General features: G+C 43.1%; 1 protein-coding gene across 2 annotated transcripts in view; it reads left to right on the plus strand.

Moving 5' to 3' along the window:
- Positions 1–24771, plus strand: part of MYBL2 (MYB proto-oncogene like 2) — a 382491-nt gene that overhangs the window by 56657 nt on the left and 301063 nt on the right. The window contains exons 3-4 of one of the 2 annotated variants that reach the window (XM_069652342.1): positions 9769–9840; positions 18732–18824. In XM_069652342.1, coding sequence (XP_069508443.1) covers positions 9769–9840; positions 18732–18824 — 165 coding nt within the window. The remainder of the gene's footprint in view (positions 1–9768; positions 9841–18731; positions 18825–24771) is intronic. The other variant, XM_069652343.1, reaches the window with a different exon arrangement.

Consider the following 24771-nt stretch of genomic DNA (forward strand, 5'->3'; position numbering starts at 1 on the left):
ACACGTGTCTGGCGTTGCTGTTGGTACTCTTGTTCAAAGGTGGTTTGCCTGGCATTTCGTTGCTGGACTTCCTTGGTGCTGGACTGCCCTTGTGGGCGGGACAAAGACTGATCTGCAAATGGATAGTCTTCCTTTGTGAAAAACAGTGAGCAAAAAGCGATGGCTCCGGACTCAAAAGTGGGGAAAAAAAACGCAGAACAGGTTATCATGCCATGTTCTTTCTAGAGCGGGGCGTCTGCTACCTTTTTTGCATCAGTGAAAAGTGATGTCTTGCACAAACAATTTTTCTTCCACAGAACCAAAGAGTACTTTATGGACTTCTTCACAAAAGTTTACAGTTTCAAGATTTGCATTGCAGTTTATCACCTTGTGTGTACTTGAGGGTGATGTGCATTGGGAGAATGGTGGAAGTTTTGCTTGGTAACAATTTTTGGGGTTTGGAACCCGGCACTAGTTTTTATAGGGGTGCTCTGCCACCAGTGCCACAGATTTTGGGGTTTGGAACCCAGAAATAGTTTTATTGGTGTTTTGCCATCCTTGCCACAGTTTGGGTTGGAAAATACTGGGGTGTTGTAGACCACACATGAGGGGTTTTTCTGCCTGTGCCTTGAGGCGTTGGACGCTGGTACCTTAGGGGGTGGTCCTCTCTGCCTGCCATGCACGGAGTGAGTGCCTGTGCTCTGTGCATTTTGAGTTTTTATTTGTTCAGGTGGTATACTAGAAGATGATGTTTCAGTACACCTTAGCTGCTAGCAGGATCAATGAGGGTGTTTTGGGATCGTGTGGCAATGCTGGTGTGTTGAGGGTTAAGGCTGGTTCCTTGGTCTGAGTGTCTGTGGTGGGCCTGCTACAGATTGAGTGCATTGGATAGTGGATTGCCCGCTTTGCAGGTCGTTGAATGGATTATGTTGGTGGAAGTATGAGGCATGTCTCCTTGTTCTTCAGAATGAAGTTAGTGGGATTTGGATTGGAGTTTTGGAGTTTGGAGTGGAGGTGGCCAGAGTGGTGTTGGTTTCATACTTTGGTTGCATTACCCTGTATATTTTCCCTCGCAATGCGTTCCTTACCTTTTTGTGTTGGTTTCTGTTGAGGAGGGGGAGATGTGTTGTGTATTGTGTTTCCTACTTTGGTCCTGCATGAATGCATGCCTGAAAGAATGCCCGATGGAATCTTCTGGTATGAGTACCCCTGTAAGCTCCATGATGGTCAGTTAAAGAAGCCTGTGAGAGAGGAGGCCGGTGGAGGTTTCCTGTGTACCCTTCTACTTACCTGATGTATATACCTTGTCACTGGAACTTAGTAAAGACGTTCACTTCCCTTACCTGAGTATCGAACCATTCATGTCACCTTGCAACACTTTGTGACATTTCTTTTAAAGGTTGCGATTATCCTGTTTTATCATCTAGTGACCTGTTTAAAGCAGTCAGTGTTCTTAGATCATGACCCTAGCAGCTTCCAATATGGCGCTTTGGAGAACGTGTTCGATAGGGTTTAAGTCACGTCAATTGATGCTGTATAAATGAGAACTTGATCATGGCATATTTCTGCATTGAAAGGCCACTACGCTCCGCATGGGTTTCACAGTTGACATTCGTTACTAAACGTGGAGGTGAGCCGGTTTCGTTATTGCTTGTAAGGAGGGCTGACACGATAACCATTCGTGATGTGGCAAATGCTTTTGTATTTTGATTTTCAGGAATTATGTGCTCAGTACCTGGGTTAAACTTTTATTGTTCATCTGTTCCAGTATACGCAAGTGTATATCCACATTTGCTTGAGACTACTTTTTTTTGAACTGGTACGTCTGCATTAACTCATTTGTGCATGCTTCCACTTTGAGTCCGGGCCGCTCTGGTTTCATGAGTGTTTTGGGGCCACCCACCTTCCCAAAAATAGCCAACAGATGTTATCCTTTCTGGGATAAGGGAGGGTGACGAATATCCTGATCTTGGGATTGCCTGTCATTTAAGGGGAGTGAAGGCAACCCCGTGAGATCCTGCATGTCCCGACCGCTAGGATTGCTGAATTTACCGGGCTCATCTCCCTAGTCCCAAAGGGGGTGGCTCAACCTTGGAAAGTGGGGTGGATTTCTTGTATTCATCACAGCTGTCTGTGAACTATAGTTTCTGTAGACAATATTTTGCACCCGTGATTTACCATTCCTTTAAAATGTTTGTACAACGCTTACCATGCTATAAATTGAACCTTACTTCACAGCAATTGGTTTGATTTGATGCTGTTGATACTGGTTGGAAGGCATGTTTTTCAAAGATACTGAAACAAAAATAAAAGGAAACAAAAGCAAACCTTTTATTTCTGTAGCTGATATCCAGTACTTATTTATTGTTTTGTTATGCAAAATACTACTGACTTAGGGTATGTCAGACTAAAATGGAGACCTTGACATTAGCCTACCTGCTTTTAACAGTGTAGCCATCTAGCCGAATAAAAAGAATCTGGTGTTTGCTACCTTTCAGGGATTAACCTAATTATCTGATTGCTCCTTTTTAAAAAAAAATGGTTTAACAAGCCATGTTGGCTTGCTGTAAACGACTTTTATTACAGTCGCTACTTTTCCCATAAAAAGGTAGGCCTTGTCAGACCTTTCTCAGTGTATAGACCTTCTAGGATAAGCATTGTGTTTTTATAGAGTATTCACAAAAAAAAACCTGTCATTTACGATCAGTCACAGGGAATTGAGTGTCTTGCTATTTACTGGTGTTTTCAGTGCAGCTCACTTGCACAATCTTCAAAATAGCATTGGCAAAATTTCCAAACTGGACATAAAACATTATTTTAGAACACACTACATAGCTTGCTGTAAGCCAGTCTTGCTACGTCTTAGTCTCCCCATAAGATGCAGGTCTCGCCAGATTTTTCCCAAGTGTGTAGACCTTTTAGGATAAGAATCAGTTATTATTCCTTCTACACATCATTTGCCTTTTTTAAATAAACCACAACTCTCGTTTAGGCACTTCAGAGTGGAATCCGCACCTTGCTGTTTACCGGGTGCATTGAACAATAAAGCCCACTCGCACCATCTCAAAACAGCATCTACCTGTATGGACCTAAAAATATAGTAACTTTTTTTTTGTTATACATCACCATGGCTTGTTGTAAACCACTTTGTCTTCAGCTAAATCAGCCTTTTTTGGAAAGGCTGATTAAATCTTTCACTAGTTATTTCTCTTTCTAGTATGAGAAAAAACATATACTGTTTTCAAATTCTTTGTCATACAACTGTTACTCATTTAGGGTAATTTAGAATGGAAAAAACAATTGTGCAATTATCATTTTCTTTTTTACAATGATGCTCACTGGCACTAACTTTAAACATAGGACCTAACCCCTTTTTTTTTTCTAAGCTTATTTTTGTTGATTATTTTTTCCAACATTGTTTTAAGAACGGGGCACTTATAAACATTTCCCCTCCCATGCCTGATCCAGGTTTAACGCCCTGAGGAACGTTCAGTCCTCTAAATTATGTCCAGGATTCTCAGATTATGGCGTCACCATTGTTGCATATAGTCACTTCGAGGGTAATCTATGACCATTCCCCAGTCTTGACGGAATTAGTCCCTTATTCCCTGTAACCCGTATGTCACCCATTCCATAGCAATTATCCCCCAAGTTTTAGGCAACCATTCAATATTCGTTGGGGGCGCTTTCTGCTTCAGTTTCATTCTTCATTCAGCCAGGCCGCTATCACCAGGTTCATGAAAGCGCGACTCTGTGCTTTCGTAGGCAATTGGAATTACGAGTCTGACCGGCCACATGTCCATCCTACTCCCTGAGGAATTGGCTGTCTGCAAATCATTTGCTGAATCTGACTGCCCGCTTCCCCCAGAACTGTTTGAGCACGGGGCAGTCCCACCACACGTGTATCCAATCGCCTTTCCCGGATTAGCCCCTCCAGCATTCCTGCGCTATTCTCTGAAACATTGCATACAGTCTTTGGGGAGTAGTGCCATTGCACCATGACCTTGTAACAGGCCTCTTTAAGTTGTATTGATCTAGTGAGCTCGGGTATATTGTCCCAGAGGTTTTCCCATTGAGCACTCTGCACCTCTTGTACCAGAGACTTCTCCCATTGTTGCATGTAAGACCAGGTGCGATCCACCCTCTTCCCCTAGTAGGATACAGTACAATTGAGATACCAATTGCTTCTCGCCTGTGTGTGTTGTGATGAATTTCTCAAATCATGTGAGATCGCAAATCATGTGAGATCGCAATGTGCTTCCTTTTTAACTTTGGTTGTTTCAGCCAGTGCCTCAGCTGGTTGTATTCCATCCTGTTTCATTCCATTATGGTAAGTTGCTTCTTACATTCCTCAAAAGCCATGACATCCCCTTCTAACTTCATATCTCCAACTTTCTTGCATCCCATCGACCGCCATCTCTTGAAGGATCCCAGGGGAAAATTGTAGGTTCCCGAACATTGGGGTGAATGCGGAGGGGTGGGGTGGAGACCCATATGTTGCATGTCACAGCCAAAACTCGACTCCCACATTCCGGGGCCTGTCTGCTTTTCTCACCATAGGAGTCCTTGTGGGGGGTGGGGGAAGGGTAGTGTTGGCGCACACTACCCGGTCCATCCTTATCCATGACTTTGTCACATCGTTCGTGAGCCATTCACGCGTAGCTAGGAGGCTTAATAATATTTTGGGAAATTAAGGAGGCCCAGGCATCCCTTCCGTCTAGCGGGGGTCATCGGAACCGCTATAGCCAGTCTCTGCCGCTTATTCTGCCAGATGTATTGCAATATGACCTTGAGTGCCTTTTAAAAAATGAAAGCGTAACCTCTTATAGGAGGTCTGAAAGTGTTATAGTAGTCATGGGAGCGTGATCATTTTAATTGTGGCCAACCTCCCTAGCCATGATATACACATTGGGAGTCCGCTTTTGGAGATCTAATTTTATTTTAGGGAGTAGTGCTGGATAATTTGCCCTGTCTATAGTGGTTGCTAGGTTTACCCCCAGATAGGTTACTGTATTCTTGGGCGTTCTAGCAGGTGATATCTGTGAGAGATCCTCCATTTGAGAATCTGGGGTCCCCAGTCTAACAGTTCAGATCTGGATTGGTGACTTTCATTCCGGACACCTCCATAGCAGAGAGTTCATGTATCACCGTGGAAGTTGAGGTGCTCAGTTCTGTCAGGGTAGTCAGTATATTGTCATCAAAGGCCGCCAATTTGTGCTCCTCATCACCAAACCTGATGGCTTGTATAACCGGATTGTACCGGCTGCATATTTAAAGTGGTTCTATGTAAATCTCATATAAAAGCGGCGATAATGGGCATCCCTGTCTTGTTCCCAGAGTGATGTGCCCAGTATTTGATAATTGGGAGTTAACAGAGAGGCGCACAGATGGGTCTCTATAATAGGCCCTCACCATGTTCAAGAACCTCTGGCCCATCCCCATGCGTTCCATTGTCTAGTAGAAAAAGCCATTCGACCTGGTCGAAGGCTTTCTTGGCATTGAGAGCTATTGGTACCGCTTGGATCTGGCAGATACCCACCTTCTCTATTAAGTGTGCCACTTTGATGGTATTGTCCCAGGTTTGTCGCCAGTTTATAAAGCTTGACTGGTCAACTCCAAAGTGTGCGCGGTGGGGTTGGGGGGTATCAGTCTGGCAGCCAGGACACCAGTGTAAATCTTAGTGTCCAGGTTTTGGAGCGCAATAGGCTGATTGGATCCGCACATCGTAAACTCCTGGTTGGGTTTGCCAAATAGAACCACCTTCGCCTCCATCATCAATCGGGTCACCACCCCCTTTCACCCAAAGGAATTAAAGAGGCACGCAAGCCTAGTGCTTAATTTACTGCAAAACAATTGATAGAAGCACGCCGGGAACCCATCTGGTCCCGCAGTTTTATTACGTGGCAAGTGTTTTTTTTTATTTATATATATTTTTTTATTACTGCCTCCACCGCCTTGCTGGTGATGTCTTCAAGGTGGTCCCTGTCGGAGGGTGCAATTGTGTTCAGTGTGAGATGGCTAAAGAAGTCTGTCACTGACGAATGATCTGGGTTGTCCGATGCATATGAAGTCGCATAAAATTCCACAAAGGAACTCCTTATCTTGCCAGATTCCGTGGCTAGAGATCATCTGTCTTTTTTTTTTTTTATTCCCGCTATAGTGCATTTAGCTTAAGCCTTTCGTACTTGCCTAGCCAGGAGCCTGCTGGCCTTATTTGCACTAATATAGTAGAGTTGACTAGTGTGTAATAAGGATTTTTCCACTCTGCGCGTACATATCGGCTGTAACTGGCTCCTGGCTTCCTTTACCCTCTTATGTGGCCTTACACTTTTTTCTTGGCCAGTTCTTGCATTGCCTTACTCAGCTGGGCTTCTAGCTCTCTACGGTCAATCTGTTTCCGTTTTTGGGCCTGGAACGTTATGATCTCTCCTCTAATTACCACTTTGAATGCTTCCCATATCCCTTCCTGTGAAGCTTCTTGATTTTCATTATATGCAAAGTATTTCTCTATTTTTGTCCCCCAGTAGATCTGCTATTTCTACGTTTGACGTTCACGCCCCAGGGAACGTCCAGGCCCACAGACTCTTCTGTGGTCCCCATCTCTTGACAGACGGTCATTGGAGCATGATAGGAAATTGCAATCCCTCCCACAGAATGGTTGACGACACCCACATAAAGTCAATTCTGAAAAGGGTTTGTTATACATGGGGAAACTCGTGTAGCCGCTCTACCGCTCTCCCCCCCCCCCCCATAATTCCCTGAGGTCTAGATTCCTGAATGTCTCCTCAAGGAGTTTCGATGGGGGGTCGTCCCCCTTGGCTCTCTCCCCCCATGCCTATCTAAGTCTGGGTCCCATGCCAGGTTGAAATCTCCTGAGAGAATGATCTCCCCAAACGCAAACCCCTCCAGTTTCAGCAGGGTGTCGCACTGTCTTTCCCCCCTTGAACACCAACAACAAAGCCGTAGTTGGATGGGTATTGGGTGGAGAGCTAACACCTCCATTTGACATTGAGAAGGTGGTATGTCAGGGTTGTTTGCTGGCCCCCTTCTGTTCAGCCTGTATATCAATATTAAAGGAGGGCTGTGATCTGCCCAAACTGGGACCTGATCGATCCCTGTGCTATTTTTTGCAGATGACGCAGTTATTTTGGCCACTACACCTATGTGACTTAAACATAACCTAGGCTTTTTCATTGGGAAATGTAAGGAGATGTCCCTTATGCTCAATGTAGGGAAAACTAAATCAATGGTGCTTAGGCATTGGACTGCAAAGCGGGTTAAAATTAAAGTGGAAGTGGCAGGCCATACTCTGAAGCGAGTCCCCTTTTTTACGATTATTTGGGGATAAGATTCTCTGATAATCTTGTGTGCTAGTACTTTTGGCTTTGGAAAAATACTGTGGAGGTATTGAGAGATTTCTTTTGTACACAAGCTAAGTGCTCTATTTTATATAGAGCACGAGCTATTTCTACTGCATTGTATGGAGATGAATTATGGGACCATACAAAAGTCTAATCCCTTAATGTCTCTGAAAATAGCTTTATTAGAGAACTGTTAATGCAACCCCGGGTGGCACCTTTGGCCAGCCTATGATGGGAGTGTGAACTGCATCCAATTGCGTTAATTCTGGGAATTAGACCCTTGTTGTTTTGGGTGCGTTTCTGGGTGAATCCTCATTTGTCCAAGTATTTATCGGCCTTGAAACATTTGAGTGTAAAGGGCTCTGGTTTGCTCCCATGGATTAGGCATGTGTGGTTAGTGTATGAGGTTAAACTTGCCGAACTTGTGGAGCTGTCTGGAAGCTATGGGTCTATGGCACTGGTTAAAACAAAGTTTGGAGTTTGGGCTATGCCACATGCATTTGGATTGTATGAAACTCAGCCCGGGCTGGCCGTATCCGAGTATGAAACTAGAAATGGGCTTTGAGCCATACTTGGATATGATTAAATCGGATATGTGCGCCCTCTTTATATTCAGTTGTGCACCGATACTCTGAAAGTTGGTTTGTATAATGCTAATTGGAAGGCACTTAATGATCCGGCGGGTCCAGGGTGTGGTTCTGTTGAGGAAACTGTAATTCACCTGCTAATTCTTTGTGTTGGCTTCTGTGATTTGAGGAATGGGTATCTCTAGCCATTGTTTAGAGTGAAGGACATAAGGAATGGCCAAACGGTGATACCTCTTTGTAGGGGTACCCGTGACCTAAATGGTGTATGCTTTGTGTCCAAATATCTCCACTTGGCATGGCTCAGAAGATCGAAGTGGTTATGACATAAGTATGTTGGACCAATTGAATGTTTAATGGTGCCGATTATTGTTGTTTGACAATGGTTGTAACTTATACTTGGGTAGGGATGGGGTGCTTTTTACTCGGGGGGACTTTTAAACTAGCATGAAATTATTGAAGGTGCTATGATAATGGTCATTATTTTATAAGTATCCATTGGTGTTTTAACCTGCGTATTTGATGATATGCATTTGATCTCTAGATACAAAGCTGTGATTTTTCTTTTTGGATTTTGTTGTGTTATTGTTAACAAATTATTTTATGAGAAATGTCAAATGGCGAATGCAACTTTGTTGAATTGTATAGGAGGCATTCCAGCTGGTGACAGTTTAAATGGGCTCGTTTTTACTTGAAAGGTTTTTGTTCCATCTAATCTTGAAGTGATCATAAGATCACAAAGCTTGTAAATATGACGTTGGCCTAATTCGGGTATATAATTGTTGTCTAGAATTGTTATCTTGGCTAACCGTACAAGCAAACAACTTAACATTGGCCCCATTCAGTCTCACTTGAAAAACGCACTGCTTTCTGAAGCTTGAATCCTTGTATTGCTCCTAGTTGTTCCTCTCGATCTGCCATGCATTCGGCCGACTTTAGAGTTATGTGCAGGGAACTCAGGCCAGGCACTGCAACACTGTTTGCAGTCCAGCCTGAGTCACGGGCCTCATTTGCTCAGCCCTCTTGCTGCATGAGCCCAGTCATTCCCACTCATTGAGGGAGCTTGCTTTTGCATTTTGCAGTGCCTTTGGCTGCAGGTGTCAGCCCAGGAAAATGAAAACTGACCGGCTCCGTCAGCCTGGTTGGGAGCAGGGGGAGAAGAGTAGAGTCGCCCCTTTGCCCACTGTGACAGCCCTCCCTTGGCTAGCTCTGCCAATCCCAGTTAAGGATTAGATTACCATCCCTATATCCAAGATGTATTTTCTATTGATCACGACGACTGTTTATTCATGGATTTATTGTTTCATATCCATGCCGACCACAAGCTTGGATTACTTTGTTTTTCTTTGGCCAAAGCTTTAACCTAAAACATGCTATTCTATGTATCGGTCATTTAATTATGCTTTCTTTCATGCTAGGATAGTTTTACTTTGCTTTTGGCTTTCTTTGCAGCTCCCGGTTAAAGGAACGATTTCAGCACCACTCTAATAAGCCTGCTTTTGCAAAAAAAAGCGTTTACTTGCTGCAGTTGTTCAGGAACATCTGATTAAGATAATTCACTTTTAATTGCTGAACGAATTAAACCTCTTTCAAAATATTTGCGTTTTATGAAATTTGTTGTATCTAGTTACTGTGCTCACCATAACTTGTTTTGTGGCCTTGCCTCATCCAGGGCCCTAAAATCCACTAAATAGTCAGTGTTGCGTACCTATGAGTTGGCATTGCATTCTCCATGGCTTCACCATACCCTATGGGTTTTCATTCTGAACCTACATACCTCATCCCTCTGCAGAATGTTGTAGATATTGTACTAACATCCTCAACGTGTCTACTATGTTCTGCAGGATGACCGGTTGAAATTATTGGTGAACCAATTTGAGCAAAACGAATGGAAGCTGATTGCCAGCACTTTTCCCGTAAGTATGCAACACCGCATTGCTTGTGGAATTGTATACTTGGTATGTGTAACTTCCCCTGCCCCATTGTGTAACAAACTTTCAAGGCGATTTTTGATCTATGGGAAAATTGATGGTGTGGGTGGTGGTGCCGTTTCATGAAGTAACGGAACACGGCACCACAAAGGACCCTTCAGATGCAATTTATGTTGCTCTCCTTGAAGTGCCCTTTATTTTGAAATCAGATGTGACAACCGTATATTATCTACTTTGGGCCAGTAAAAGATCAAATCATCTTCAGAATCTGTTTATAGTAGAGTATTTGAGCAAATCGGTATCAGCCACAAATTATGCATTTAGGAATTTAATTGACTTCTTAGCCATTGTCAAAATTTGTGTTCCAGTCCGCTTAAGCAAAGTTTAGCTGTACAATAAAGATTTGGCTCATTACTGGGGGAAAATGTAAAAGTAAGCGTCTTAAAAGTTGATGATATCTGCAAACGGGCATACTTTGGTATGACAGTTGTCTGACCAATCCTATTTTTGCCCTCTCTGGTCTAGCTATGGCTGCTAAAAAAAATGCAGTTTGTCACTGCAGGAAACAATTGATCATTTAAAAAATGTGTGGATGCTTGGACAGTGAAGCAGTGTGTTTTTAAAAAAAAATCTGACCATGGCCTTCCAAACAATAAAGTATTGCCAGACTGATACCCCGGGAGGGGGCAGGGTGGGGTAGGGATAACTCTGTATGCAACGCAAACGATTGACCCTTAAACCTAAAGCAACACAGTATGTTAATACTGCTGTCCAGTCCCCCGGTTTACCCTGTGAAGGCCATATGGGCATACCCATTCTACAGAAATCCAAAATTTAAATGGGATCCCAGTGTACATGAGGCAGTAGAACTTCTCCCATCCTGACACCTTCTCGACCCACCTCTCTGCCCAAGTTCTCATAATTTCTGTATCTGTCATGTGGCTTGCTACTTGGAGCAAGGGGGGGGGTCTTGCAATGCATAGTGTTATGGTGGCTTTGGGTATTTTGTTAATCTTTGGTTTCCCCGTTGGACCACTGGCTTACTTGTGCACCTAGTCCCATTTTGATCGATTAGTGATAATCTGTAAGCAATGCTTCACTTGCTAATTATCTTTCCGAAGCTAACCTGTGCTTTTTTTGCTTGCAGTGCCTCAGTGCACCTGGCCTGCTTTTTGTCTCTGACTGGATTTCCGATTGATGAACTGGCCTCTCCAGTGGCTTGGCTTCATAGGTGATCAGAGGAGACATGGTAAACAGGCCCCATAAGTCTCGATGCAGAAGCTCAGCTTCCTGGGTGGTACTTAGTCTGCTTGCACATGCAGTTCTGCCCAGTATGTCTAAGGGCAGGGAGTATCTGTGGTCTAAGAGTTCTACCATAAGTGGCTTATGTCGGAGCCGTAACAGACAATTGATATTAATAGTCCCTTTCCAAAGTGAATGGAGCTTAGGTTTGTCTTTAATCCTGCCTACGTTTCGAACAAGGGTGGTTTCTTTCTTTTGGTGGCTGGCTTGGATATTTTGTCTGTTGGTTCATTATGCTTTGGCACCAAGTACTTAGTTGGCATTGACACTAGCTCCACACCGTTACTTTCCAGCAAGCTCCTTGATGCCCCTGTCGGTTCGGGACTCAATGTAGCTTTCACTACTTGACTGATTTAGCTTTCTCTAAATATTTTTGTTTCCAGGCAATTCAAGACCCATTTTTCCATCTGAACAGTCTACTCCTGGATCTAGCCAGAAAAGAAATCATGCTCTCATATGTGTGGTAGTTTTGGGCTCCATGCCAACCCGAGACAATGGCTTGCCACATATGGTTGCGGGTACAGCCCCAGCATACCATGTCACAGCTTCAGATCCTAGTATCTTTTTCAAATGTATCATAGGAAGGCCTCTGGGAGAATTTTAACTACTTGGTTCAGCATGTACACCTTCAGGCCTCTGTTCTTGTTCAAATTCTAGCTCAGGTTAATAACTGACAAGCCCACAGCAGTGTGCTGTGCTGGCAAGCAAACGGAAATTCAATTCAGTCTGCTGACCATGGAAAATGTTAGTTCAATGGGTTTTGCTGTGAGTAGTAGGCCTTCCTGATCCTCGGCTAATGCGTATGCTGAGCAATTTAGGATTGAGTGGGGCAGAGCATACCCCCCCCCACCCTGACAAGGAAGTAACTAATAACCAGACGAAGTGTATTTATTTAAAAATGTAGTTGGGCAGTTGCCCACAGACTCTTCAGAGAAAGCCTTCCACCTGTATTTTTGAGGATGAGTATGGTGGTGACTCTAGTGTATCTTTCCCTCTTCATATGCAGCATGGATCATGGCACAGCTCTGAAAATTGACAGTGTTGAGCAAGTCCTTTTCTGGCCACGTAGCTTCTTGTTGAATAGCTTGTTGTTAATCTACTAGATCTCGTGATGAAGCCTTTTTCTTGTGTCTCAACAGTTATACAACCTTACCCTGAATCGGTTGGCTAGTGATGTGCTTTGTCATCTTAGTTTGTCTCTTTCAAGTTGGAACATTCTACTCTACAGGCAGCTACTTGGATTCAATAAATTATTTACTTGCGGAGAAACACTTAAAAAAATAAATAAATAAATAAAATCGGCAGTTGTCTTTTGTTGACTTTCAACCCTTCTGTAGTTTCATCATGCAGGCCAAATTTCAACATGGCTAAATCGGAGGTCCGTCATTCAACTGCATCCCACTAACCTGGACCCAAACATTCAGCCCCAAATTCTGTGCACATTCCCTTTTCTAGTACAAAAAGCGTAATCTCTGCATCATTTATTCAGAACTAACATTTGATGCTCAAATCCGTTCTTAGTTGCAAGCGTTTTTTCTTTCTGATAAGACAACATCACATCAGCAACCCCTTCATTGATAACCACAGAATAACAATGACAAATGCATTAGACTCCACCTGTCTCTACTAATGTAACAATCTACCGCTCTGATCAATACACAAATTCATACTCTAGCTAGGTCAAAACATGGAGACCCACCTCAGTTTTGGATTAGCGCATAATGATATTGTGCCATCAATCAAAATTGTCTACTTGCTCCCCATCCTCCAGAGAACCGAATTCCAAAAACATACACCAAGCAGTTCACTGTGATCAGGCCACAAAAAACTGCCAATTCATCCCAGACACACTCTAGTAAAGGCGACTGATCCTTCTTCGTTCAAGCTAGCCATCTAATACGTCCTCGAAGCCCACATCTACGACTAGGTTGTACCTGTACAACTTGTGGACAGGTCCTCGGGTTGTACAGTTTAACTGTGGTCTACCTGCCACCACTTCTAATCTCCCACTATTGGTGAACTCCATCGCGCCGAGATACCCTTGAATTACTATTTCACTGCACAGATAACCGATTAGCAGGATTTTAAAAGAAAGATGCATATCGTGGCACTTAATTGTAGAAGGCTTTATAGAATTTGCTTTTGTCTTGAATGGTATGAAAGTGTATTTTTGACTGCATCCGTTACCACCAGCACGGTTGGTTAATTTGATCTGTTGCAATTTACCATCCAACATTTGGTAAAATGTTAGTTTCTATAGCGTTTTATTACAACATTGTTGTGAGCGATCATCTAAAGATAAGTGATTCTTTCTGGGTCTGGGATATACTACTTTTTACATTTTAACCACTAGCTCTTCATTAAAGAGGAGTTCACTTTTTGATCGACATTACTCTGATCAACTTGCGTCTCATGGATTTCAGCAGCAATGGCTACAGTTGCAAATAAGATCCAGTATTCCTTTTTTGTAATGAGGGTAAAGTATGCTAATTATTCAAGCCTAAGAGGGAAGTCTGCGTCCCACTAGCCTGCCATTTTTCTCCAAGTTTATCACGGCCCATTGACGCAGACTGGTTCATGAAAATTACATGGAGCAATATGGAATCCATGATCTTGCACCCCCTGTAAACAATTGCCTTTGTTCTGTTAGCTATAGGTTGTCCTTATAAAGTTAATTAGGTTTCCTAGATGGGACTCTTTGTGTGTGATTGAGACTTGGCTCACACTCCCTCAGAACCAACTTTAACTAATGTGCTCCATGGTCGTTTTATACTGAACTACGGTTGTGCTCAGACATTGCCACTCCTTTCTACCCAAGTTGGTGAATGTATTCCATTTGACATGGATTCCATATTCCTCCCCCGCCCCACCGCATTTCTAGCACAGGAACATTGCAGAGCAGCTGGAAATCTTCACAGCAATGCATAAACTCTAAAGCATAAAAACAAGTGGACACGAATCATTTTCACCTCCACCCTGAAGGGTAGCTATAACTATTTTCCCAGTATGTGGATGTATTGAAGATTCATGGTGCATCAGAAAATTGGTATTACTTGTAACAATAAATAAGCTGTGAATTCTAAACATCCAATTTGATGATGCCAACACATAATGCATTGTGAGGCTGCATACAGCACTCGCACGGCTTTGAGTAATGACAGGTGTGCTTTTTTTTTTTTTTTTTTAAATGGTTCTAATTTGTATGCATCCATTTGTGTATGGCCGTTTTTTGCAAGCATAGCAAACGAACCTCTAGTTGACAACCGGCTGAAAAACTGTAGCGTTTCCTTCAAGGACTTATTTTCTCTTTATGCAATTTGTTCCTTGGACATGTCCTGTTTGTCTTTTATATGCAGTGGGCGTGATCGCCGTAGTGGTCTTAAAGTGCTGAGACTTGGCCCTGTAGAAGCTAACGGTGACCCTTTTCAAGTTAGCAGCCAGACCATGTTTCATGGGGTGAAAAGGAAATGGGGCCAAGGAGAAAGGGGAGGCGGCAATGTCGAGGAGATAAACAATGCACAGCCTGATCTCCCCTTGTAAGGGAATTGAAAACATGAGTGAGGGATGGTTGGCATGAATGTATAGTTTTTCAATGTTCACCAGAAGATAATGGAATCAAAAGCATGAACGAGGGGTTCCCTTATTGACCAGCAGAGCGTTCGTGGAGGACATTACTATTGTGGTTGTATTGCATTTAAGTTGTGTCATGGATGTGTGATGCATTGCACTGTGATGTAGGGTTCATGGCAGTTGTGTCCGTGGGGGGGTGATGGGGGCTACCAATCAATCCTATTTGATGCCCTCCTGCTTACCAGGAGCTTCTGGTAATGCCTAGCCCATTGACCTGGGTGTCTGAGCCAGGAATTGGCTGTGTGAATAATGGGTGCAAGTATGCTAAACAGGGTGTCCAAAAGGGAAATCCATAATTAATTGTTAGATTTCAGAAGAATTCTCATGAATCTGATTAAGGACAGAGAGCTATTTGATTTCAACCTTGTAAAAAGTACAGGAATCTTTGGCACGGGAAGTTCACGTATGCTTGTGTAGGAAATAAATGGTTTCTCTCCGGCGTAGGCATACAAGGAGTGCTTTGTATAGATCGGTTATAAATTATTTTTTATTAACTACACGGATTGCTCAGACATAAAAGTAACAGCAGGAAACCGGGTGTTGGAGTTACATAATACAGAGTAAGGTGGGATGCTCAATATCACTGTGCGGTCTGAGAATGATTTTAGATAACCTGTGCATAACAAATCTTTGTCTGGTGGCAGTTCATCTGGGAAGCCTTTTTCAACCGTACCTTCACGGAAAAGCATTAATTGAAAACCTAGCAGGGGGGCGCCAGAGTTCATTATCCATTTTAAAGATGGGTTTGCAATACAACATTCCTGAGGGGTGTTTATGTGAATTGGGTGAACACATAACCAGCATTTCATTAGTAGCAATCTGGCTCACTTACCAGTAGTAATCCTAAACTAGAAGAGATTGAGCACCATACATAGCTCACTATAGGTGGTGGGTGAATAATTCGAGGGAATCTAAGGATTACTATCCCTTGTAAGGAGACTCGTGGTTGTGCAGTAAGAGTTTAGCATGGTTTTAGGTCCTTTCAGGAAGTCTTACTCTGGTAGTCCTTATTCCCTACAGTTTTTTTTCTTTTGCCAAAATGTATTCTCAGCGCCAGCAATTTTATTTTTAGTGTTTAATCGCTGGCTGACCTCTTCCTAGCCAGCACTGCAAGGTTTATTTACAAGATATGTGCTCATTTTATTTTCATTCACTTTGCATTATAGGTACAACGATACAGGGCAGGTTAACCTGTCTCCCATCATTCGCAGAGCATTTGAAATTAAGTGATTAGTGGTAGAAAATAGCAGTGAGTGGCTTTTGGGGATTGCTGTAATTAATAGGATGTCCCTTAATTGCAACTGTCGCGTGATTAATATATTGGAAAGGCGCATAACCAGCTCTGATGTGTAAAACAATGACTACACGCAGGTGACCTAATTGTGCATTTTCCTTCCTGGGTATCTTTGAGTCCCCAAAAAACAGCTTTGAAACCCAGAACAGATTGGTTTAAGATCCCATTAATTTTCACACTGCTGATGGTAATGGCCCATATGGGGAAAATAAAGCATCAAGCGTACATTTCTTTTTCTCAATTATAATTTACAACAACGTACATGTTGTAAGGTTAGTTTATCTGATTTGTGTAAGGTTCACGTCCACGACTGCACTACCACTGTTTATCGCCTTTATTTATTTTACTTATTATTTATTCTGTTCTCTCCCCTGTTCTGCACTTTCCAATTTCTCCCCCCCCCCCCTTCCATGCGCTTCCTCCTTCTCTCTTCCACATGCACTTGCGCCTTAATGTCATTGGGCCTAGTAAGATTGTTGTTTTTATTCTCCCCTGTTCCCCTTCCTTTGCCTGGTCGCGCCCCGAAACACGAGTGTACGAGCGCTATATAAATAAAATCTTTTCATTTCACTCTGTAAAAAAGCAACAAAAAAATAGCAGATTATTTTCGCACTGGGAAGCTAAACACTAATCCATCTCTGTACCCAATAGACGTGGAAAGATTGTTGAAAAAGCACCTAAATTGCATGTTGGGGTCAAATCCTGGCTTCATCTCTTGACCAACGTGTGTGACCCTGGGCAAATAATTTGCCTTGGCTACCAAAATTGAGTCCCTAGAAGTGATCAAGTTCAGAGCACACAATCCAAACTACTGACTTGTGATTTACTAGAATTTAGCATAGCATTGACAAACCAACTGTTCTGCCTTGTGGATAGTGAGAATGTTTTCTTTAAATATTCACAATAGAAAGAAATTGGATGTTTCCAAATGTCAGCAACCCTGAGGGTCTTGGTGACAGGTGCTCTTGCTGAATGTTGAGAGGCGTTTAAATTAAAACAGTAAAACATTTAAAGTCTTGAATGCCTGAAGGGAGACTACTCTATGTTCACGCTTAATTGAAAGCAAAAATGCAAAACGCGCTTTTACGACAGCAACCTTAAGGCGAGTGCATTTTGGCAATTGACATGCATTAAAATAATTGGTGATTTCGTATTTGAAATGGCGTTTTCGCTGTGTCCACTTATTATTTTTAGTTTGTGATTTGCAAGTTAATACACTAGCTTGTGTTTATATTGTTGGTGTGGGGTTGAAATATAGGCTTGGCACTATGCCGCTTGCTCTATTCCGAGGTAGAAAGCTGAGCACTTTGAATCTTTAGTTGATCAACAAATGGGATAATCTGACATTTCCCATTATTCTCCCATCCCCCACTTAAACCTCCAGACGCTGCAAAACGTCCGATTTAACACTTTCTGCAGTTTTCTTTTCCAACATTGTAAAGCTTCCAGAATTATTTCGAAACACAGAATAAAATGGAATACCATTGCAAAAACAAAACGGCATTCTTCGTATGACTACACCAACACCTCCCGCCCGACCCCCATTCTTCCCCACCCCTAAATAATTAAATAATCAAACATGCTGGGTTACAACAGACCCACCCCAGGTTTAGTTTGACCTGCCCAGTTTAGCAGCACCAAGTATGAGGCTAGCGCGGTGCAGCTTTTCTCCATCTCACAAGGCTATGGCACAGATGTTTGGGGCGCAGCATTAGCAAGATCCTGCACCATCTCGCCACCGATGGCGACTGGACTAATGGATGTTCTGCTACATTATAGTACAGATACTAGGCATTACTTTACTTAATAGCATCGTTTTGGGAAATGCACTTTATCAAGATTAAACCTGTAAAATGCCTGCACGTAAACCAAGAACAAATACAATTAGTGTTATCTTACACGTTTCAACGTTTATTCTAAACATGCTTTTTGAATTCGAGTTTGCATTTTAGAACTTTCTTACCAGTCGTTGTGAAATAAACTTTGTTCCTCCAAAACGCTGATTATAGCTCGGCATTCAGTGAATGTGTGAATCTACTTCACTCCTTTGTAGACTTGACAGATTTAACGAGCCCTTGGTTACCATTTACTTCAGGTCCTTCCGTTTAGAGACTTTCTCTGTATAGTCATGTTAGGACGACGCCAGTAGGTCCTATATGGTGGGAGTACCTGGGCATTGATATACCAGCCCTGTATATTCGCCAAACTGATCATACTTTGACATTGCTAGTTTTAACTTTGGTGCTTGAAATGCATAAACTTGTCCTGATAATGGCAAAATAACTGTGACTAAATCTAGATCACCTCTGCATCTTTTCCACTTTTACCACTAGGCAAACTGTAAAGGAAAAACTTCTGATACAAATTCAGTAGCGAAAAGTGCTATTCTATTTGAATAAACATTGTTACAACATTAAGTAAGCTATTCAGTACCTTCAATTTTCGATATCTGTATTAAGAAATATTGTGCGACTGCAAATCTACCAATGTTTAACTGGTCACACAATTTAGGGCAAAATACTTTGTTCAACTTTATGCATTGAAGTTAAAATGGCTTTTTTTTTTTTGTATGTTCTATGCACGTTGTGTCCGAGGCAAAATGCTGAATAAAGCGGTTTGTAAAAGTGAAAATGCCCTCCGTCTTTTCTAGAACCGAAGTGATCAACAATGTCAGCATCGTTGGACACGTGTTCTCAATCCAGACCTGGTAAAAGGACCATGGACCAAAGAAGAAGATCAAAAGGTGAAGTTAGTGTTCAGTATTTGATACAATATTTCTAAAGCAGTATCTACCCTATGGTTGAGGCGTTTCTTTTTCAGCAATGTATGAAAGGTGAGAACAGGTTGTTGTGTTGCTGGCATTCTTTCAATGCACCATTGCCAATTGCTTGGTATCCAGGGGCTTGTCTGGTGCAGGAGAGGAAAATCATAAAGACCAGATGTATCCTGATCTGGATCATATGGGAAAATGATATCTTGAGATGGGCATTCACTGGAAAAGTGGTAACCCAGGGATGAGGGGGTTGAGGGGAGGAAGCGAGATATGAGCTTGCAGCAGTTGCACCAGGTAGATGATGCTTGAGATGGATTATTGTGGAGGGTTCTGTAGCAGGTGCATTTTATGTGGGATTCTGGGAGTAATTATGCATGCTTGAGTTCCTGGTTTGTGTAGTAGATGTTCAGGTAGGTAGGTTTACTTTCGGCTTGGGCGGGTTCTCTAGAGCTCAGACTGTCTAGTTGAAGTCAGCAGATTCATTTGGCTGGAAGCTCACTTGGTGGGATTATTAGATGCTCTCTAGTCATCTGTTTTGAGTGACTCAAAGTAGGCTTTTGATGTGTAGCTCAATGGGTGATTGCCAGGATGGTGCCTGATTTAGTTGTTGAAAATGTCTTTAAGGTTTTCCTGAAACTAAAGTGATCTGAATTGTGTAGATATTGTTTGACTGGGACAATTGCCCTAATCTTAGAGCTCAATGTTCTCCTTAGATGGTATTGGTTGATATTTCCTGGGATTAGTTTGGCTCCAATAGCTGAAACTTTATTGGCGATGGGGAGTGCTTCTAATGGATTGTGTCCACCCACAGATTCCTCATCTTTGATATAGATATCCTGCTTGCAGTCTTCAGAAATTCAACAGCAGAGGGCGCTGAGCAGTTTTGATTCAGTGTCCCTTGGCAGCTTCCATTACCATGCTCGGACGTGACCGCAATATACCACGCACTACGCCTGTTGCCTCAGTTCCGTTTTCCACATGCACAACAAGCTTCAGAGTGTTTCGACTCGCATGAGCGATCTTGTTCTTATTTGAATTCTTCCGAGTATGTCTACTCCTATGACAGATTTTAAGGTGTGCGGACTGTGATTCGAAAATGTCGGACACAGATCCGTACAGAATATGCCTCTGGTGTTCTGGTAAGGAGCACACACTTATTGAGTGAAGCTCCTGTCAGCCGATGACTAGCAAGGCCTTGACGGAGAGGAAGACCACTTGCCTTAGGTTGGTCGGTCTCAAAATCTCTGTGCTTTACGCCTTTGAAAAATGAAATCTGCTGAAGCTAGAAGTTCAAGGGAGATCACCTGAAAGGGCTAAAGGCTCTAAACACTCAGTTGAGGTCTAGTAGCAATTTGCGTCCATCGTCTTCACGAAGGAAATCAAAGAAGACGCACCATTGTTATTCGCCTTCTGACTTCTCTCCCAACAGACATGTACATTTTTAAGATCAGTTTGCCGGCAGCTGAATGCTGAACTACTCAAATAGTTGCAACCTTCAGCAGGAACTTTGTTTTTCAGGTTTATTTTGCTGAAATAAGCTATAGAAAGTAAAGGGGACTAAAACGGCAAACGGAGAGTAAAAAAATGACTTTGACCAAACACATTTGTCATAGGAATAAGAGTTTGCGCTTCTCCAAATAATTTTAAATGAAGCATATTTGTGATTGGATCTTGCCTAATCTTTGGGGGAGGGGATGCCAAATTTTTTTCTTTTCCAAGGAAATGGATAGGATATGGATGCAGCCTTAAACGCACTCCAGATCTCACCTTCACCGCATTGGCCTCCGGCTTACGAGGCTCTAGGTAGCCAATGCATCTTATGGGCATCCATTGATTTTCACAAACCAGTTTAGCTGTAGCTCCTTTTACACAAATGCAAGCATGTCGTCTAGATACACTGTGCCAAAGAGCAGTTTGTTCTTCAATAAAAAATGACCAGCTTTGGTCTTCATAGCATGTTTCCTCCCAACCTCTTCTTCCAGGGCATCGCCTGCTAACATTTTTTTGGCTGGTCAAACACTGGCTTTCTTTTGGGTACCCACCCTGAGAAATGTAAGGTCGCGCTCTGTGTATTAGAGCAGGAACCAAAAATGTGAAGGTTTTGAATGAATCCGAACCACTGCCACTGCTCTGGGCAGCCTTCCACACCACCCCTTGTTGGGCTTCATCACTGAGGTGCAGCTTGGTTCTCTGGCGCAGCGAGCATGGGACCAACATCTGGGAATGCCCTCTCACATGGGGAGACAAACAAGTACCAAATAGTACCCTTTTGAACTAAACAAAGGTGCTAATGTATAGTCAAATAAAAATAGTCCTCGTTCCAAACCTATCCATTTAACTGTCTCTACCACTTAACAAAATGTAAGGGAAAATAGATTGAGCGCCCTTTGGTCTTGATTTCTCCGTTTGTCCCAGGAATCCCTTCTGGACTGGATCCAATGATTAAGTAGAACTGCTATTTACTTCTAAAGAAAACAGTTCTAGTCATTCTATAAAGTCTCAAGTTCCTGGGGGAAAAATTAAATGTCAAAATGTATTTAGGTGGAAGGATATTTCCCCAATCCCTTTTCACCAACTTGGTCGATCTCTCCCCATTTTGACCAACTGTTGGGTGCCTCTGCTCCCATGATAGCTGCTTTTCACTCTGCTTATTGTGCTCCTGTGGCTTCTCTGGGCTCCTCTGACAGAATAACTCACTCAGTTCTTCATGTTCCCTGTGACCCCTCTCCTTCTGGCTCTTAGGTTTTCATGGGTCCCTGTGAACCATTGGGAGATTTGTACTGTTCGGGTTATTATGTAACTAAAACAAATTAAAAAAAATAAAAAATAAAAAAAAACTTCGGGTTTCTTGAGCTCCCGTAATCATACTCCTTGTCTCGTGCTCTCTTCTCTCAGGTCTGTGACCCTTAAATGGGGCTAGGGTAGTTTTTAACTCTCCCTAGCTCTCTCTGGTTTTCTCCTACCTTCGACTAGGGCAACCTGTGTACTTGCTGTGTTGCAGTGCTTGCTCTAGTTGGGTTCTTCTCCTATGCAATAGCATCCTGAAAGGCTTGCCACTCGTCTGCGGTGGATGCTAGCTGTCTTCATGTTCCTCAGGTCTTTCTCGGCTCCCGGTCTGAGCTGGTGACCCAGTCCCCCCTGCCTCCCTGGAATCGACTTCTGTTTGCAGGCTCCAGGCCGACGACGTCCTGTATGTGGTCACGCCTCCAGGTCTTGTTTGCTTTGCGTGGCCTCTGCCTCAGATCACGCACGCTTCCTTGTCTGGAAGACTGCGTTTCCCTTGGTTATCTGTGTCATTCCATGCTGCAGTCTGCGCCGCTCCGTGTTGATGTTTTCACGTTTGAATCTCGCTTTGGTGTTGGGTTTCTCCTCCATTAAAGGGTTGTTGGCCCTTTAATCTTTCTCCAGTATTCAATTCAAAAGGGGCACATTGTTCACCACAGGATGCCAAGCATGTGGGAAGTTCAGCATTACCTTGAGTCAAACACAGAGGTATTGTCGTTATTTATTATTCCCATGTAGGCAGATAATACCTTTATGTATAGGGATTTCCCCATGGGAAATGGGAGTCCTTTTCATCTCAAGGGGACATTCCAAGTGAGGTCCCGCTTTCCCAAACCCCTAAGGATTTTGCTAATCGGGCTCACCTCCCTAGCCTCAAAGGAGGCTCTAGCCTCGAGGGAAGAAGGGTGAAGTCCCCAGATTTGTGTCAGTACATTTAGCATGACATTGATTGTGTATTTTATGGCACACTGATACTAACCTCACTTAGGTGTAGGGACCGTGTTAAATAATGGGGTTTTATACAATATTTGTAGGTGTTGGCACAGCTGCTTTCAGTGGTTGCTCATACACATTCAAGTTTGTATTTCTAATGTGATGAATTTTGTATACATGTCTCTGATATGGAAAACCTTTTTTGTAATTATGATTTTTTTTTTCTGACCATGTGTGCTGATAAAAGGACAAATATCAGGTTGTTTTCCCTGTAGCTTGTAATTATCAACTAAGGGTGGGGTTGTCTATCTCCACTGTATAGCATTAGTACAGTTAGCAGCCATCACGGTTACAGAAAGCATTGAGGATTTCGTACAGTGCCTCCATAAAAAATGTACCCTCCGTTTGGAGGTCTTGTCGCATGCAAACTTAATATTCTAAATTGATGCCCATTTAGCCCAATGGATAAATCTGATTTCCATCACCTTTCTGGATGTTTTTCTTTATGCTTGCCTGGCTTTGACCGCAAATCTGTAAAGATGTGACCATGAGACTCTTTGGCCCAAAGAGGGTACACAATGCACCCTGCTATTGTCTGTTGGGACAACCTCACAGTGCTGGGTGTAATGTGGCAGTTTTACCTGATGTGGAGTTTGTGATTAATGCGCACTACAATGGGGGTGGCTCTACTACCCTACCCTACCCACTAAAATCCAGTGCAGCATACCTACACCAGCTTTCGTTTGCCACCTGTGTCTGTGTGCAAAAGGGTAATTGGGTGGTGGTAGTCTCTTTGGTTGTGTTTGTCAGGTAGCAGTAGAGCGCCAGCCCTGCAACGACAAATACTTGCCACAGAGGTGAGCCTAATTTGGTGTCATCCCATTTGAGCCATGTCATGGATAATGCAGGATCTGACTAGATATATTTGTAATGCCTGGCGCTTTGACTAGCATACACATTCCAGCCCAAAGCCCATGAACGGACTGCCAAGTTTGAAAGTCTGCCCCAGATTGATTGATGAAAATTGTTGTACGGATTCCCATCTGTCAATGAGGATATAATTGCCTTTCTCTGTAACTTGTGAGTCTGCGCCATCCAATGGCCATCACCCGGGAACCGTCCCTGAAGATGGGAGGATTTCAGAGCCTGTTGAATGGTGGGGAGGCTCTGCTGATGTCCAAGCCTGTGTTTGGGCCTCTTGGGAGAAGGCTATGCTGGCAAGCTGCGCCTTCCACCTCTTGAAATTGAGACAGACCCTGTAGTGGTGCATTGTGTTGAACTGCTTCCCACCTTCCTTGTTTTACGAATCCACAGTGTTTCCTGGGCAAGAAAAGGACACTTGGAAATACACAGAGAAACTGGAGCAAGGGTAACTAGACAGACTATTGGTTATGCAACTATGGTGACCAAATAAAAGGCTGAAACCAAGAAAGGTATGTTGCCGCTTCACGCATACCTTGCCATCACTGATTAGCACCCTATCTCAAGGTCCCAGCCCTCACAGCACAATTCTCCAAAGATCCTGAGGCACTGGCTCTCACCTCAACACCATTCTATCTGAAGACATTAATGCCATTGCCCCCTAACGGTCTGCAAAGCCAAACGCACTAAACATGCAAACACATGGTTCACTCCTGAACTCTTCTGAACTACGAACCAAAAAGCACCCAGCCTATCAAAATGACAAACCAGCCAAGTTGCCTTGGACAAAATCGAGTTTAACAAACTGTCTAATGAATATAAAAAAAGCTATTGTCCTTGACAAAGCTAACTCATTCATCACCAGAGAAGATAATGCCAAGTCCAACTGTAAAGACATTTCTGATGCTTGTTAATCTGCTTACATTCACATGCTGTGCATATAGTCTGACATCTAGTGGTAACCGCGGAGTATTGCATCTGGCCTTTCGTGGATCGAAAGGGAACGTAGACATGGGCGTGCCTGTAACACTATCCCTAACGTGACATGTAGTGTACCCAAAATCCCTCGCGCGTCGAGGTCCCTCAGATAGATTTTTTTTTCCGGCCAACTAGCTGGTCGCCTTATGCGGAGCTCCTACTTATTGCTAAAGTGTTATTTCCAGACCTGGTCATTTGATTATTCGTCCAAACCCTCCCCCTCCCCCCCCTCTCGACTACTTGCTTTCCGCCGACGAAGACTGTGAAGAATAATCTTCGACGGCTGGTGCTCCGGAGAGTG

Source organism: Ambystoma mexicanum, chromosome 3p, assembly GCF_040938575.1.
Source record: "Ambystoma mexicanum isolate Mex_15411 chromosome 3p, UKY_AmexF1_1, whole genome shotgun sequence".
In the NCBI taxonomy this organism is placed as follows: Eukaryota; Metazoa; Chordata; class Amphibia; order Caudata; family Ambystomatidae; genus Ambystoma; species Ambystoma mexicanum.